The sequence below is a fragment of the Salvelinus alpinus genome, chromosome 12 (genome assembly GCF_045679555.1).
Source record: "Salvelinus alpinus chromosome 12, SLU_Salpinus.1, whole genome shotgun sequence".
Classification (NCBI taxonomy): Eukaryota; Metazoa; Chordata; class Actinopteri; order Salmoniformes; family Salmonidae; genus Salvelinus; species Salvelinus alpinus.
In genome coordinates this window covers 57,490,130-57,500,738 of record NC_092097.1, presented here as the reverse complement: position 1 = coordinate 57,500,738, position 10,609 = coordinate 57,490,130, and the positions used below count along the sequence as shown (strand labels likewise).

The following is a 10,609-nucleotide window of genomic DNA, read 5'->3' as shown; positions in this document are numbered from 1 at the left end:
CAGCTATCTGAAGATGAATGTACTGACTATGACTGTGATATGTGGTTGTCCCACCTAGCTATCTGTAGATGAATGTAAGTCTCTCTGGATAAGAGCATCTGCTAGTTATTGACACAAGGTGGAAAGCAGTTGAGAAACATATGGTCCTGCTAAACCAACAGTAGACTATAGCTCTGGTCCTGCTAAACCAACAGTAGACTATAGCTCTGGTCCTGCTAAACCAACAGTAGACTATAGCTCTGGTCCTGCTAAACCAACAGTAGACTATAGCTCTGGTCCTGCTAAACCAACAGTAGACTATAGCTCTGGTCCTGCTAAACCAACAGTAGGCTATAGCTCTGGTCCTGCTAAACCAACAGTAGACTATAGCTCTGGTCCTGCTAAACCAACAGTAGACTATAGCTCTGGTCCTGCTAAACCAACAGTAGACTATAGCTCTGGTCCTGCTAAACCAACAGCAATAATCTAATAAAACGTAAGTAGAGTGTAGACCTTGAATGCGCCCTGCTCTCTGAGTCGAGATAAAGAAGGTGGGTGGGTGACTGCGTGCGTCCGTCCGCAACGCGCGATGTTCTCACACACACTGCCTGCTGCTGCTGGGAAAACGAGTCAACCGCCATATTTTACAAATCAAAAGGTTTCAAATTTAATTCTAGATTTTTCAACTTTGAGGTGAGTAAAACATTATTTAAACACTTACATGTTTTTTTTTTATTCAATACCCTCATAATGTATGCCAATTTAACATAAAACAAGACTACAACAATGTAAGTAATACAAAATGAAAGAAAAAGTTAAAAGTTTGCGATACCTGTCAGTGGATCATGCTGCTCTTTTGTGTATTCCACAGGTGGTATTTGAACAGTTTGGGATTCCTGGTAATAAATAATGAAAATTCACAACATGTAATTGCTTAGGAAATAGGCTACTATCATAAGCATGATCGAATACCTTTAATTTCATGGTTTTTTAAAATCATATTATACCCAGCTAACACACATTCTGAGAACAATATGGTTCTTAGAGCATGGTGAGAGTGTGGTTTTCATATGGTTATTTTGCATACAACCTTCCCACAACGTTCTGGAAATGGTGCAGAATAGTTGCTTGGCTTTGGTACATTTAAGGAACTTTACAAAATAACGTTACTTTCTTGGCATTTCATTACTCTAACAGAACGTTTCCCATAAGTTCAAACAGGGTTAAGTTTTCCAAAAAATGTGTTCATAGTTCTAGGAATGTTCTCCAACTGGTTTGACATTGGGATTGTTCTCAAAACGTTCAGAGAACGTTAAGAAACAACGTTCTCCTGTGGGAATTCCAATACTTTGGCATAATGATTCTACCAGGTTCCCTCGTGGTTCTATTTAAAATAATGTTCTCAGTACGTTCAGAAAACGTTAGTAATGTTTTTAAAAAAAAACGTTTTTAAGAGTGTTATTGAAATACACACATTCCGGTCTCATCTGTGTTCAGGAGTGTTGGCCACAACCACTAATTGCCCACACCTGATCTCAATCTTATTGAGTGGTTGTTTCTGTTAAAATGGTGTCCGTTTGAATAGACTAAAATTAACAGCTTTGTAAAACAAAAACAAAAGATACATGTCATTCTAGCTCCATCCTAGTGGCGCAGTGGACTAATTCCATGGCTAGAGAATCGAAGATCATAGGTTTAAATCTCACTGACGCTGTGCCACAACAAAAAATAAATGTGTACGTATGATTAATGACAAAACACATATATTTCTATGTGTCCTATCTTTCACCTAACCTAGCAGTGATATTCAAATCCTTATTGAAACATTCAGTGAAAGTTTTTTAAGGAAGTTATTCAAAAACCTTGTTTCTGTTATCAGAATGTTAATAAAACCTCCAGGAAAACTTTCAGGGAACCATAGTAAAACGTTTTCAGAACCGCCCTGGAACCATAGTAAAATGTTCTCAGAACCCCCCTGGAACCATAGTAAAATGTTCTCAGAACCTCCCTGGAACCATAGTAAACCGTTCTGAGAACCTACCTGGAACCATATTAAAATGTTCTCAGAACCTCCCTGGAACCATAGTAAAACGTTCTCAGAACCTCCCTGGAACCATATTAAAACGTTCTCAGAACTCCCCTGGAACCATAGTGAAATATTCTCAGAACCCCCCTGCAACTTAAATTATTGTTCCCATAACAGGCAAAATGTTCACTTCCATTCTCAGAACATTTTTAAAAAAACATTCAATTTTACTGGTCAGGAAACGTATGCTTTGTTCCCAGAACCAATGGGAAGCCAAAAACGTACGTTCCCACAAGTTCCAAGGACCCAAATGTGCTATCTGGGTAATTGCCTCTGAATAATTAGGCTACTGAGCAACAGACTGTTGAATGTTGTTGTGCTCTTTTGGTCAGAAAACCACCAACTATTGTAGCAAATTTGGGAGGGTAGCCTGACCTGGACTCCAGGTCCGAACTTCTTGATGAGGTCGCTAGGTGTTGGGTTAAGGTTGGTAAAGTATCGACGATGCAATTTGTTAGAAAACCCCCCCCCGAAAACGAAATATTTACTTAATGGCTGGTTTCCATGTATACATGTTGGGATCTCTGTGTAAACACACACGGGTGAAAAAGGTTCCCAACACAAACAGGTAGCTTATAGTTTTCTTAACAGATGGTTATGAATCAGATAGTATAACCTTGAGTTGCTTGCCGTGTGATTCATCATACCAAAAATGTGAAATGGCTCCCGAGTAGTGCAGCGGTCTAAGGCACTGCATCTCAGTGCAAGAGGTGTTGCTACAGTCCCTGGTTCGAATCCAGGCTATAATCACATCAGCCCGTGATTGGGAGTCCCGCAGGGCGACGCACAGTTGGCCCAGCGTTGCCGGGGTAGGCCGTCATTGTAAATACGAATTCGTTCTTATTAACTGACTTGCCTAGTTAAATAAACGATCAACTGATGTGTTCTTTAATAGGTTTTGTCTATGCTTATTGTTAGTCACTGAACTAGACAGAAATAAAAAGCTGGTACCATTGTCAGAAAAGCTTTTTAGTTATTTTAAAAGCCTCCTATACCCTCTTATCTTAATTGTTCTTAAAAGGTCCTGCGACCACAGACTGAAACAACAATTTGGACATTTTTGGTCGTCTAAATATGAGCACTTTCAAAATGTAAACATAAAAATATCAACAAAAAATGTATGTTAAATGTACAGTATATTTCCTTTAGCTGATCATACTACCGTCATCAACATTTTATGCATTTTACCAATTGATTTACTGTCTTTGTACTCATACAGTCTGAACAGCAGTTCTACAAAACTTCACTGGCAGCATAGCTTTTCAGCTGTATTTCACAAAGATAATATCTGTGTCCAAAATGGCACCCTATTCCCTATATAGTGCACTACTTTAGACCAGGGGCCCTGGCCGAAATGAGTGCACAAGGGAATAGGGTGCCATTTGGGACATATTCTGTATCAGTATGATAGCGCTGACTAGGACTCAAACCCTTTATTATGAGGTCAATAAAGTGTTGTGGGTTCAGTGAGAGGTCATGTTGGAGCTAGGGTTGCATCCTGGTTGCTTCCTGGTTGGAGCTAGGGTTGCATCCTGGTTGGAGATAGGGTTGTATCCTGGTTGGAGCTAGGGTTGCTTCCTGGTTGGAGATAGGGTTGCTTCCTGGTTGGAGCTAGGGTTGCTTACTGGTTGGAGCTAGGGTTGTATCCTGGTTGCTTCCTGGTTGGAGCTAGGGTTGTATCCTGGTTGCTTCCTGGTTGGAGCTAGGGTTGCTTCCTGGTTGGAGATAGGGTTGCTTCCTGGTTGGAGATAGGGTTGCTTCCTGGTTGGAGCTAGGGTTGCTTCCTGGTTGGAGCTAGGGTTGCTTCCTGGTTGGAGATAGGGTTGCTTCCTGGTTGGAGCTAGGGTTGCTTCCTGGTTGGAGCTAGGGTTGCATCCTGGTTGCTTCCTGGTTGGAGCTAGGGTTGCATCCTGGTTGGAGATAGGGTTGCTTCCTGGTTGGAGCTAGGGTTGCATCCTGGTTGCTTCCAGGTTGGAGCTAGGGTTGCATCCTGGTTGCAAGATTCTCGGAATCAGGGAGGATACAGTACTGGCCGATGGGGGTATTGAATCAGGGAGGATACAGTACTGGCCGATGAGGGTATTGAATCAGGGAGGATAGAGTACTGGCCGATGAGGGTATTGAATCAGGGAGGATACGGTACTGGCTGATGAGGGTATTGACTCAGGGAGGATACAGTACTGGCTGATGGGGGGTATTGAATCAGGGATGATACAGTATTGGCTGATGAGGGTATTGAATCAGGGAGGATACAGTACTGGCTGATGGGGGGTATTGAATCAGGGAGGATACAGTATTGGCTGATGAGGGTATTGAATCAGGGAGGATACAGTACTGGCCGATGGGGGTATTGAATCAGGGAGGATACATGGATACAGATTGCTGTGATTACTCCTGATGTTTCCAACACTTCTGACATCATGTGAAGGGATCAAGAGAGGATGAAGAGGAGGAGGGGTGATATGCACATCCTACAGATCACCGATTCTTCACAAAAATGTATACTTAGATAAAGAAGTTATCTAGAGAGGAGCACCATGATGGATTCTATTCAGTCTACACCTGATGTCTTCACCACAGACAGGTACTGCAGCCACCACTTTGTGTGTCTAATGAAATTCTACACAGAGTGTACAAAACATGAAGGACACCTCTCACCCCTACATGGACTCTACAAGTTGTCAAGCGTTCCACAGGGATGCTGGTCCATGTTGACTGCAATGCCTCCCACTGTTGTCAAGTTGGCTGGATGTCCTTTGGGTGGTGGGCCATTCTTGAAACACACGGGAAACCGTTGAGCGTGAAAAACCCCAGCAGCGTTGCAGTTCTTGACACAAACCGGTACGCCTGGCACCTACTACCATACCCCGTTCAAAGGCACTTAAATATGTTGTCTTGCCTATTCACCCTCTGAATGGCAAACATACACAATCCAAGTCTCATTTGTCTCAAGGCTTAAAAATCCTTCTTTAACTTGTCTCCTCCCCTTCATCTACACCAATTGAGGTGAATTTAACAAGTGACCTGGTCAGTCTGTAATGGAAAGAGCAGGTGTTCTTAATGTTTTGTACACCGCAGTGTTTGTTGTCATAGCTGTCAAACCCATTGGTGTATTATTAAATGTTGGAGCAATGGGAGTGTTTTTCTTTTCTTCAACAGCACCTTGAGAGAACCATACCATGAGACCCAACAGTCACCATCCAACTCAACCATACCCGCCGAGCATCACAACAGCTTCCACAACACCCTACTAGGTGTGTGTGTGTGTGTGTGTGTGTGTTGAGAAAGCCACAATTTGGTTCTAAGCAATTGACAATAAAGTATCTCTATGCTCATCTATCCCTCCAGTGTTAATTTGCTAAATTGTAATTACTTCGCTACTATACGGCCTATTTATTGCCTTACCTCCTCACGCCATTTGCACACATTTGTATATAGACTTTTTCCTATTGTGTTATTGACTGTACGTTTGTTTATTCCATGTGTAAGTCTGTGTTGTTGTTTGTGTCGCACTGCTTTGCTTTATCTTGGCCAGGTCGCAGTTGTAAATGAGAACTTGTTCTCAACTAGCCTACCTGGTAAAATAAAATAAAATCTATCCTATCTACTCTAGGTGTCTTCCTGGGCTTCCTGTCGCTGCTCACCGTTGTCATGAACATCCTGGTACTCTACGCTGTGAAGAAGGAGCGGACCCTCCACACGGTGGGCAACCTCTACATCGTCAGCCTCTCCGTGGCGGATCTCATCGTCGGGGCCACCGTCATGCCCCTCAACCTGGTATATCTGCTGGAGGACGAGTGGAGGCTGGGGAGGGTCGTCTGTCAGTTCTGGCTCATCATGGATTATGTAGCCAGCACAGCCTCCATCTTTAGTCTGTTTATACTATGTCTGGATCGGTATCGGTCCGTTCACGAGCCGCTGAGGTACCTGAAGTACCGAACCAGAAGGAGAGCTAGCGTTATGATCTCAGGGGCCTGGCTGTTGTCTACGATGTGGATTATTCCTATTCTAGGGTGGAGGTCGTTTACTACTGTCGATCTTAAGCCGGAAATGGAGAATAAGTGTGACACTGATTTCCGGTTTGTTACGTGGTTTAAGGTTTTAACTTCAGTGTTTAACTTCCACCTTCCATCTCTGTTGATGCTGTGTTTCTACTCGCGCATCTACATGGCTGTGAGGAAGCACTTCAGAGAGAGGGAAAAGATTATCAATCCTACAGATTCTATGGCGGGAAACCGTACAGGACACAAAGTCCAAACAGGAAATAGACCCTGCGAGTGTTCTAACGAGGAAAAGAAGGGAAGCGACTGTGACTTTGATCAGTACACTTTAGACCAGCTGTACAACTCAACAGATACAGCTGAGACCAACGCATCCAGGGAACCCAAGTCTGGGAAAGACTCTCACTCCAGTCATTCACTGCTCAGAATGACAAAACATCTGAGGACGACTGTAAAGGACAAAAGAAAGAGCAGCTCTTTGTCTTTTCAGGAGAAGGATTCAGACTCAGAGACCCCTTTGAACCTGTCAACGGTACCTCTCAGCTTCACACACTCCGACGACAACAACGCGCAGGAACTGTACGTATCCGTGAGCGACATAGCCGTGCCGCTAAACACTGTGGCTGGCGTCTGCGAGATAACCCAGATAGCTGACGTGCAGAGATACACCACCATGTTGTACAACGATTTCACCCAGTCTCTGAATTCACCCCCGTCACCATGGCCCCAGGAGGACTCAGAGCCTGAAGATGGTGCCAACCCGGACGCTGCAGCCAACGCTGTGACTCTGAAGCAGACCTGGCAGAAGTTCTGCGCCCAGTCCAGGCAGCGTATCCAGAGCCTTCAGGTCCATAAGGAGCACAAAGCAGCCAAGCAGCTGGGCTGTATTATAGCTGGGTTCATGATGTGCTGGATCCCCTACTTCATCGTCTTTATGGTCATGGCTTTCTGCCAGACCTGTGTACATCACGACCTACATATGTTCACGATATGGCTCGGGTATATGAACTCTACTTTGAACCCAATCATATACCCCCTCTGCAATGAGAATTTCAGAAGGGTGTTCAAAAAGATTGTACACATTCATTTGTGATGAAAAGGTTTTCATGAACAGTGCCTTGATTGGCAGGTAGCCCTTTAAAGTTATGTTTTTTTGATGCTGCTTTAACTTAGATGTGCTTGCATGGTTTGAGTAACTTCAATTTGGTACCTTTTAACTTTGCATCGTTTTGTAAATATAATGCTTATTTATTGTAGGCCTAAATATTTCTGTATCAATCCCAAACCATAACATCATCCTTCTCACTCAACAATAAGTGCCACGTGTCATTGTGAAATAACAGAAAGCATTGCATTTCTGTATTTATTGATTATTAATTTCAATAACTCTGCAGAAGGCGGCACAGAGACGCTTTCAATACAATCTGGTTCAAGTTCAAACCTTAATTGTCAATTTTTTTGGTGAAAACGGAAATGTGTCTTATCTCAAACCGCAACCAACCATGCATTCCAGTCTTCATGGAGTCTTGTCTGACTTTTAACATTTATTTTAGTAATTCGTGTCTGTAATTTCCAATAAAAGTATCTGAACTGGTGTGGTTTGTTATGGATGAGTAGCCTATGCAACTTTGCAAACTGTTATACTGTACTTCCCTTACCAAAAATATTTATACAAAAAGACATACATCTCAAAGTATTTCAGTGGTTTGTCTTGATTTGAGGGGGCGCTAGTGTACACTAAACCTTACTGCTGTAACTCAGAGCTCACACTGTGGTAAACAGACAACATGATATGTTTACATTCTACTATAAAAAAAAGCTTTTTAACATTTACTAAATACATTTACTCATAGCTCACTCTCTATGTAGACAAAATGTCAATATCTGTAAATAATATGTTGGCCACATCCTGAGTTGAGGTCATGCAAGCCACCATAATTATAGTTATTTTCACTTTGGCCTTAATAATCTGGGTAAATACATTATTGGGGATTAAAAAGACTGATGGCCAAATATGTGAATAGCTGGACTACAGAGAATTACCTCCGAAGGCTATACTGACAAACATCCAGACATTTACAACGATTTTCTAGTGTATTGGAATCAGCTATTCCTCTCCCCAGTGGAACCAAAACACATGACTCACAAACTGTCCCAATTCACCGCCTAACCCTTCACGGTGAGCTGATCTGTAAGGTGTTGGCTATTTGGTGGAAGCTCCACTACTACACTGTTTATACCTATCCACTGTTCAGAACTGTAAACAACGGTTAGGGACATTCAGCTAGAGACAGGTCAGGAGCTCCTACTGATGTCCATTGGCGCTTGTCCATCTAACTTCTATGCACATAAGTGGTGGCATGAAATTGGACACAGAAATACACATGCATCTACTTTGTATATGGACCCAATGGAATATAGCTAGTTTATCTTTACATGTTACAGTGAAGTCAATACTATATTGATTAGGATCATTGGGAAATGATTAGAAGCTAAAGTGGGCTGTGGGAAATTGGGTTGGTGCTGCATGGAAGAACTGCCTGTGTAGTACCAGTCTAGCTGGTTGGTTTAACTCAACCAATTAAATAACCAATGAAGTTGAGTGCATGGAATGTGGCTCAACACGAAAATCCTCATTTGACATGACTTCTAGAGCATGCTTTTCTACAGAAGACACATGCGACTATGTCCCCTCTTTTTGGCCTGTTTGAAGGACTATCCGTCAACTTACTTCCTGGGGCTTTTTTTGTTCATTAATTAGTTAATTAGCTGGGTTGTTAACTTGGCATCATTGCTAACTAGCAAAAAAAATACATTTATAGTTTTATTGGCTCATCCGGGCAGAAAATTAGTAACGTCGAGATGAGGAGTGGAGCGTACAAGTTTCTGTCCGTTTTTTCTTGTCTCATTGTTTGCGGTTTCATGTTCATGTTTTGGTTTTTCGTTTTTTACTCTATGGTACTTGCGCCATAACTTACAACTGGAATTTATTTTACAGTTAGCTAGCTATTTAGCACAGACAGCTAGCTAAGTTCGCTAACGTTAGATTTACCAAGTTGGCATCGGCGATTTTGTCCCCCCCCACAAAGCAACCCAAACTGACAAGTTGTAGCCAGTAAAAGATTGAGTCCTAATTTACTTAGCTACATACCAATCAACAGAAAGAGACAATTGTAGCAACTGTTAGCGAACGGCTAACTAGCAACAACATTGTGCACATACCCACAGTGCATTGCGGCAACGACAGATCACATGATCTGAATAAGGAAGCGAGGTGTATTTGGGTAAGTGTATCACGGGTAAAACAAATAGAATGTTAACGCACTTCTCTCAGTGCTCAACAGCTGTATGTAGCTAAGTGACATATCCTTTGGCTCAGTTAAACTTGTCGTGTTTATGTGCATGACAGGAGCCTTGTAATCGACTCCACCGTGGAACAGCATGACTGCTCTAGTGCTGTCGGTAGCTAGCTAGCTGTTGTCATGTAGACTAGCCATGCAGGAAACCACAGCTGGCTGCTGTAATCATGTTATTGAAACATGAATTATCTGATTGTATTATATCTTCTGTCTCCCCGGCAGCTGAGTATACAAGCTGCCAGATCTCGTGTGTGTGTGTGTGTGTGTGTGTGTGTGTGTGTGTGTGTGTGTGTGTGTGTGTCTGACTGTGTAGAATAGACGTATAAGTTGTGAATTGAATAGTGTTGCCACATGACAGTTAGCTAGCTAGGGACAACTCCCTAACAACACTATTGAAAAGTTCCTTTTCTCACTCTGCCAGCACACCCAGAGTCACACAACAATACCGTATTAACATGTTTAACTAGCTATACACTCCAACATCTCCAGTAAATAATAGTTGGGAAACTTTTGTAGGAGATGACCCTTAATGGAGTCCAGTTGTTAATCGACATGTTAATCAACGTGCTAAAAATCATGTAAAGTAGCTATATCAGTTCCTTAAATTGCTTCCTGTCATGAACAACTTTACTTCTCTCTGCTTTCTTCTCTCTTCTCTCCCTTTTCCTCTTATTTTAATTTCTCCTCTTCTCCAATCATCTCTCATCTCTCATTCCCCCCCACCCCCTCATCTCATCTCTTATCCCCCCTCTCCTCTCATCTCTCGACCCCCCCCTCTCATCTCTTATTCCCCCCCCCCTCTTATTCCCCCCCCCTCTCTCATGTCTTTATATAGATTGTATCTGAGCATCAAGGAACAGGAGCGGTGATAGAGATGGCTTCTGTGCCCGTAGACAAAGACAGTGCAGATCAGAAGCTGCAGTTTGCTCCCTTCTCCAGTGCCTTAGAGGCAGGCTTCTGGCACCAGCTCACTCAGAAGAAACTCAACGACTACCGTCTGGATGACAGTCCCAAGAATATCAAAGGCTACTACTACAATGGTGAGGAATGAAACAATGAGGAACATTCCTGGACAATTGGGTGACTGTCTCTCTCTGGACTCGGTTCTTCAATGTTGACAGCTGTCACGTGTAAAATGGAGAGAGATATACATAGTATTATGTAATATTATATATTTTCATACT

At 42.6% G+C, this 10,609-nt stretch overlaps 2 protein-coding genes across 5 annotated transcripts in view; both read left to right on the top strand.

The window, feature by feature from the left end:
- The first annotated feature begins 505 nt into the window (after window positions 1-505).
- Window positions 506-7,661, top strand: hrh1 (histamine receptor H1). 2 transcript variants are annotated; one of them, XM_071336924.1, is made up of 4 exons: window positions 534-672; window positions 4,494-4,649; window positions 5,225-5,319; window positions 5,679-7,661. In XM_071336924.1, the coding sequence occupies exons 2-4, from the start codon at window positions 4,603-4,605 to the stop codon at window positions 7,157-7,159; spliced, it is 1,623 nt and encodes a 540-aa protein (XP_071193025.1). In that variant the 5' UTR covers window positions 534-672; window positions 4,494-4,602; the 3' UTR covers window positions 7,160-7,661. The 2 variants fall into 2 exon arrangements, with proteins under 2 accessions (XP_071193024.1, XP_071193025.1); XM_071336923.1 differs by lacking the exon at window positions 4,494-4,649 and having other exon boundaries at window positions 506-672.
- A 1,551-nt stretch (window positions 7,662-9,212) lies between these two features.
- Window positions 9,213-10,609, top strand: part of atg7 (ATG7 autophagy related 7 homolog (S. cerevisiae)) — a 97,146-nt gene continuing 95,749 nt past the window's right edge. For 2 of the 3 annotated variants that reach the window (XR_011667302.1, XR_011667303.1), the window contains exons 1-2: window positions 9,219-9,350; window positions 10,261-10,465. Coding sequence is in view for 1 of the 3 variants with exons in the window: in XM_071336955.1 (XP_071193056.1) it covers window positions 10,300-10,465 (166 nt within the window). In the remaining 2 variants the exon portion in view is untranslated. Of the gene's footprint in view, window positions 9,351-10,260; window positions 10,466-10,609 lie in introns of all 3 variants that reach the window. The other variant, XM_071336955.1, reaches the window with a different exon arrangement.

Coding starts and splice junctions, on each gene's coding strand:
- hrh1 (XM_071336923.1), top strand. CDS start 569: ATGTTCTCACACACACTGCCTGCTGCTGCTGGGAAAACGAGTCAACCG. Junction 673..5,224: donor CTAGATTTTTCAACTTTGAG/GTGAGTAAAACA, acceptor TTTCTTCAACAG/CACCTTGAGAGAACCATACC. Junction 5,320..5,678: donor CTTCCACAACACCCTACTAG/GTGTGTGTGTGT, acceptor TATCTACTCTAG/GTGTCTTCCTGGGCTTCCTG.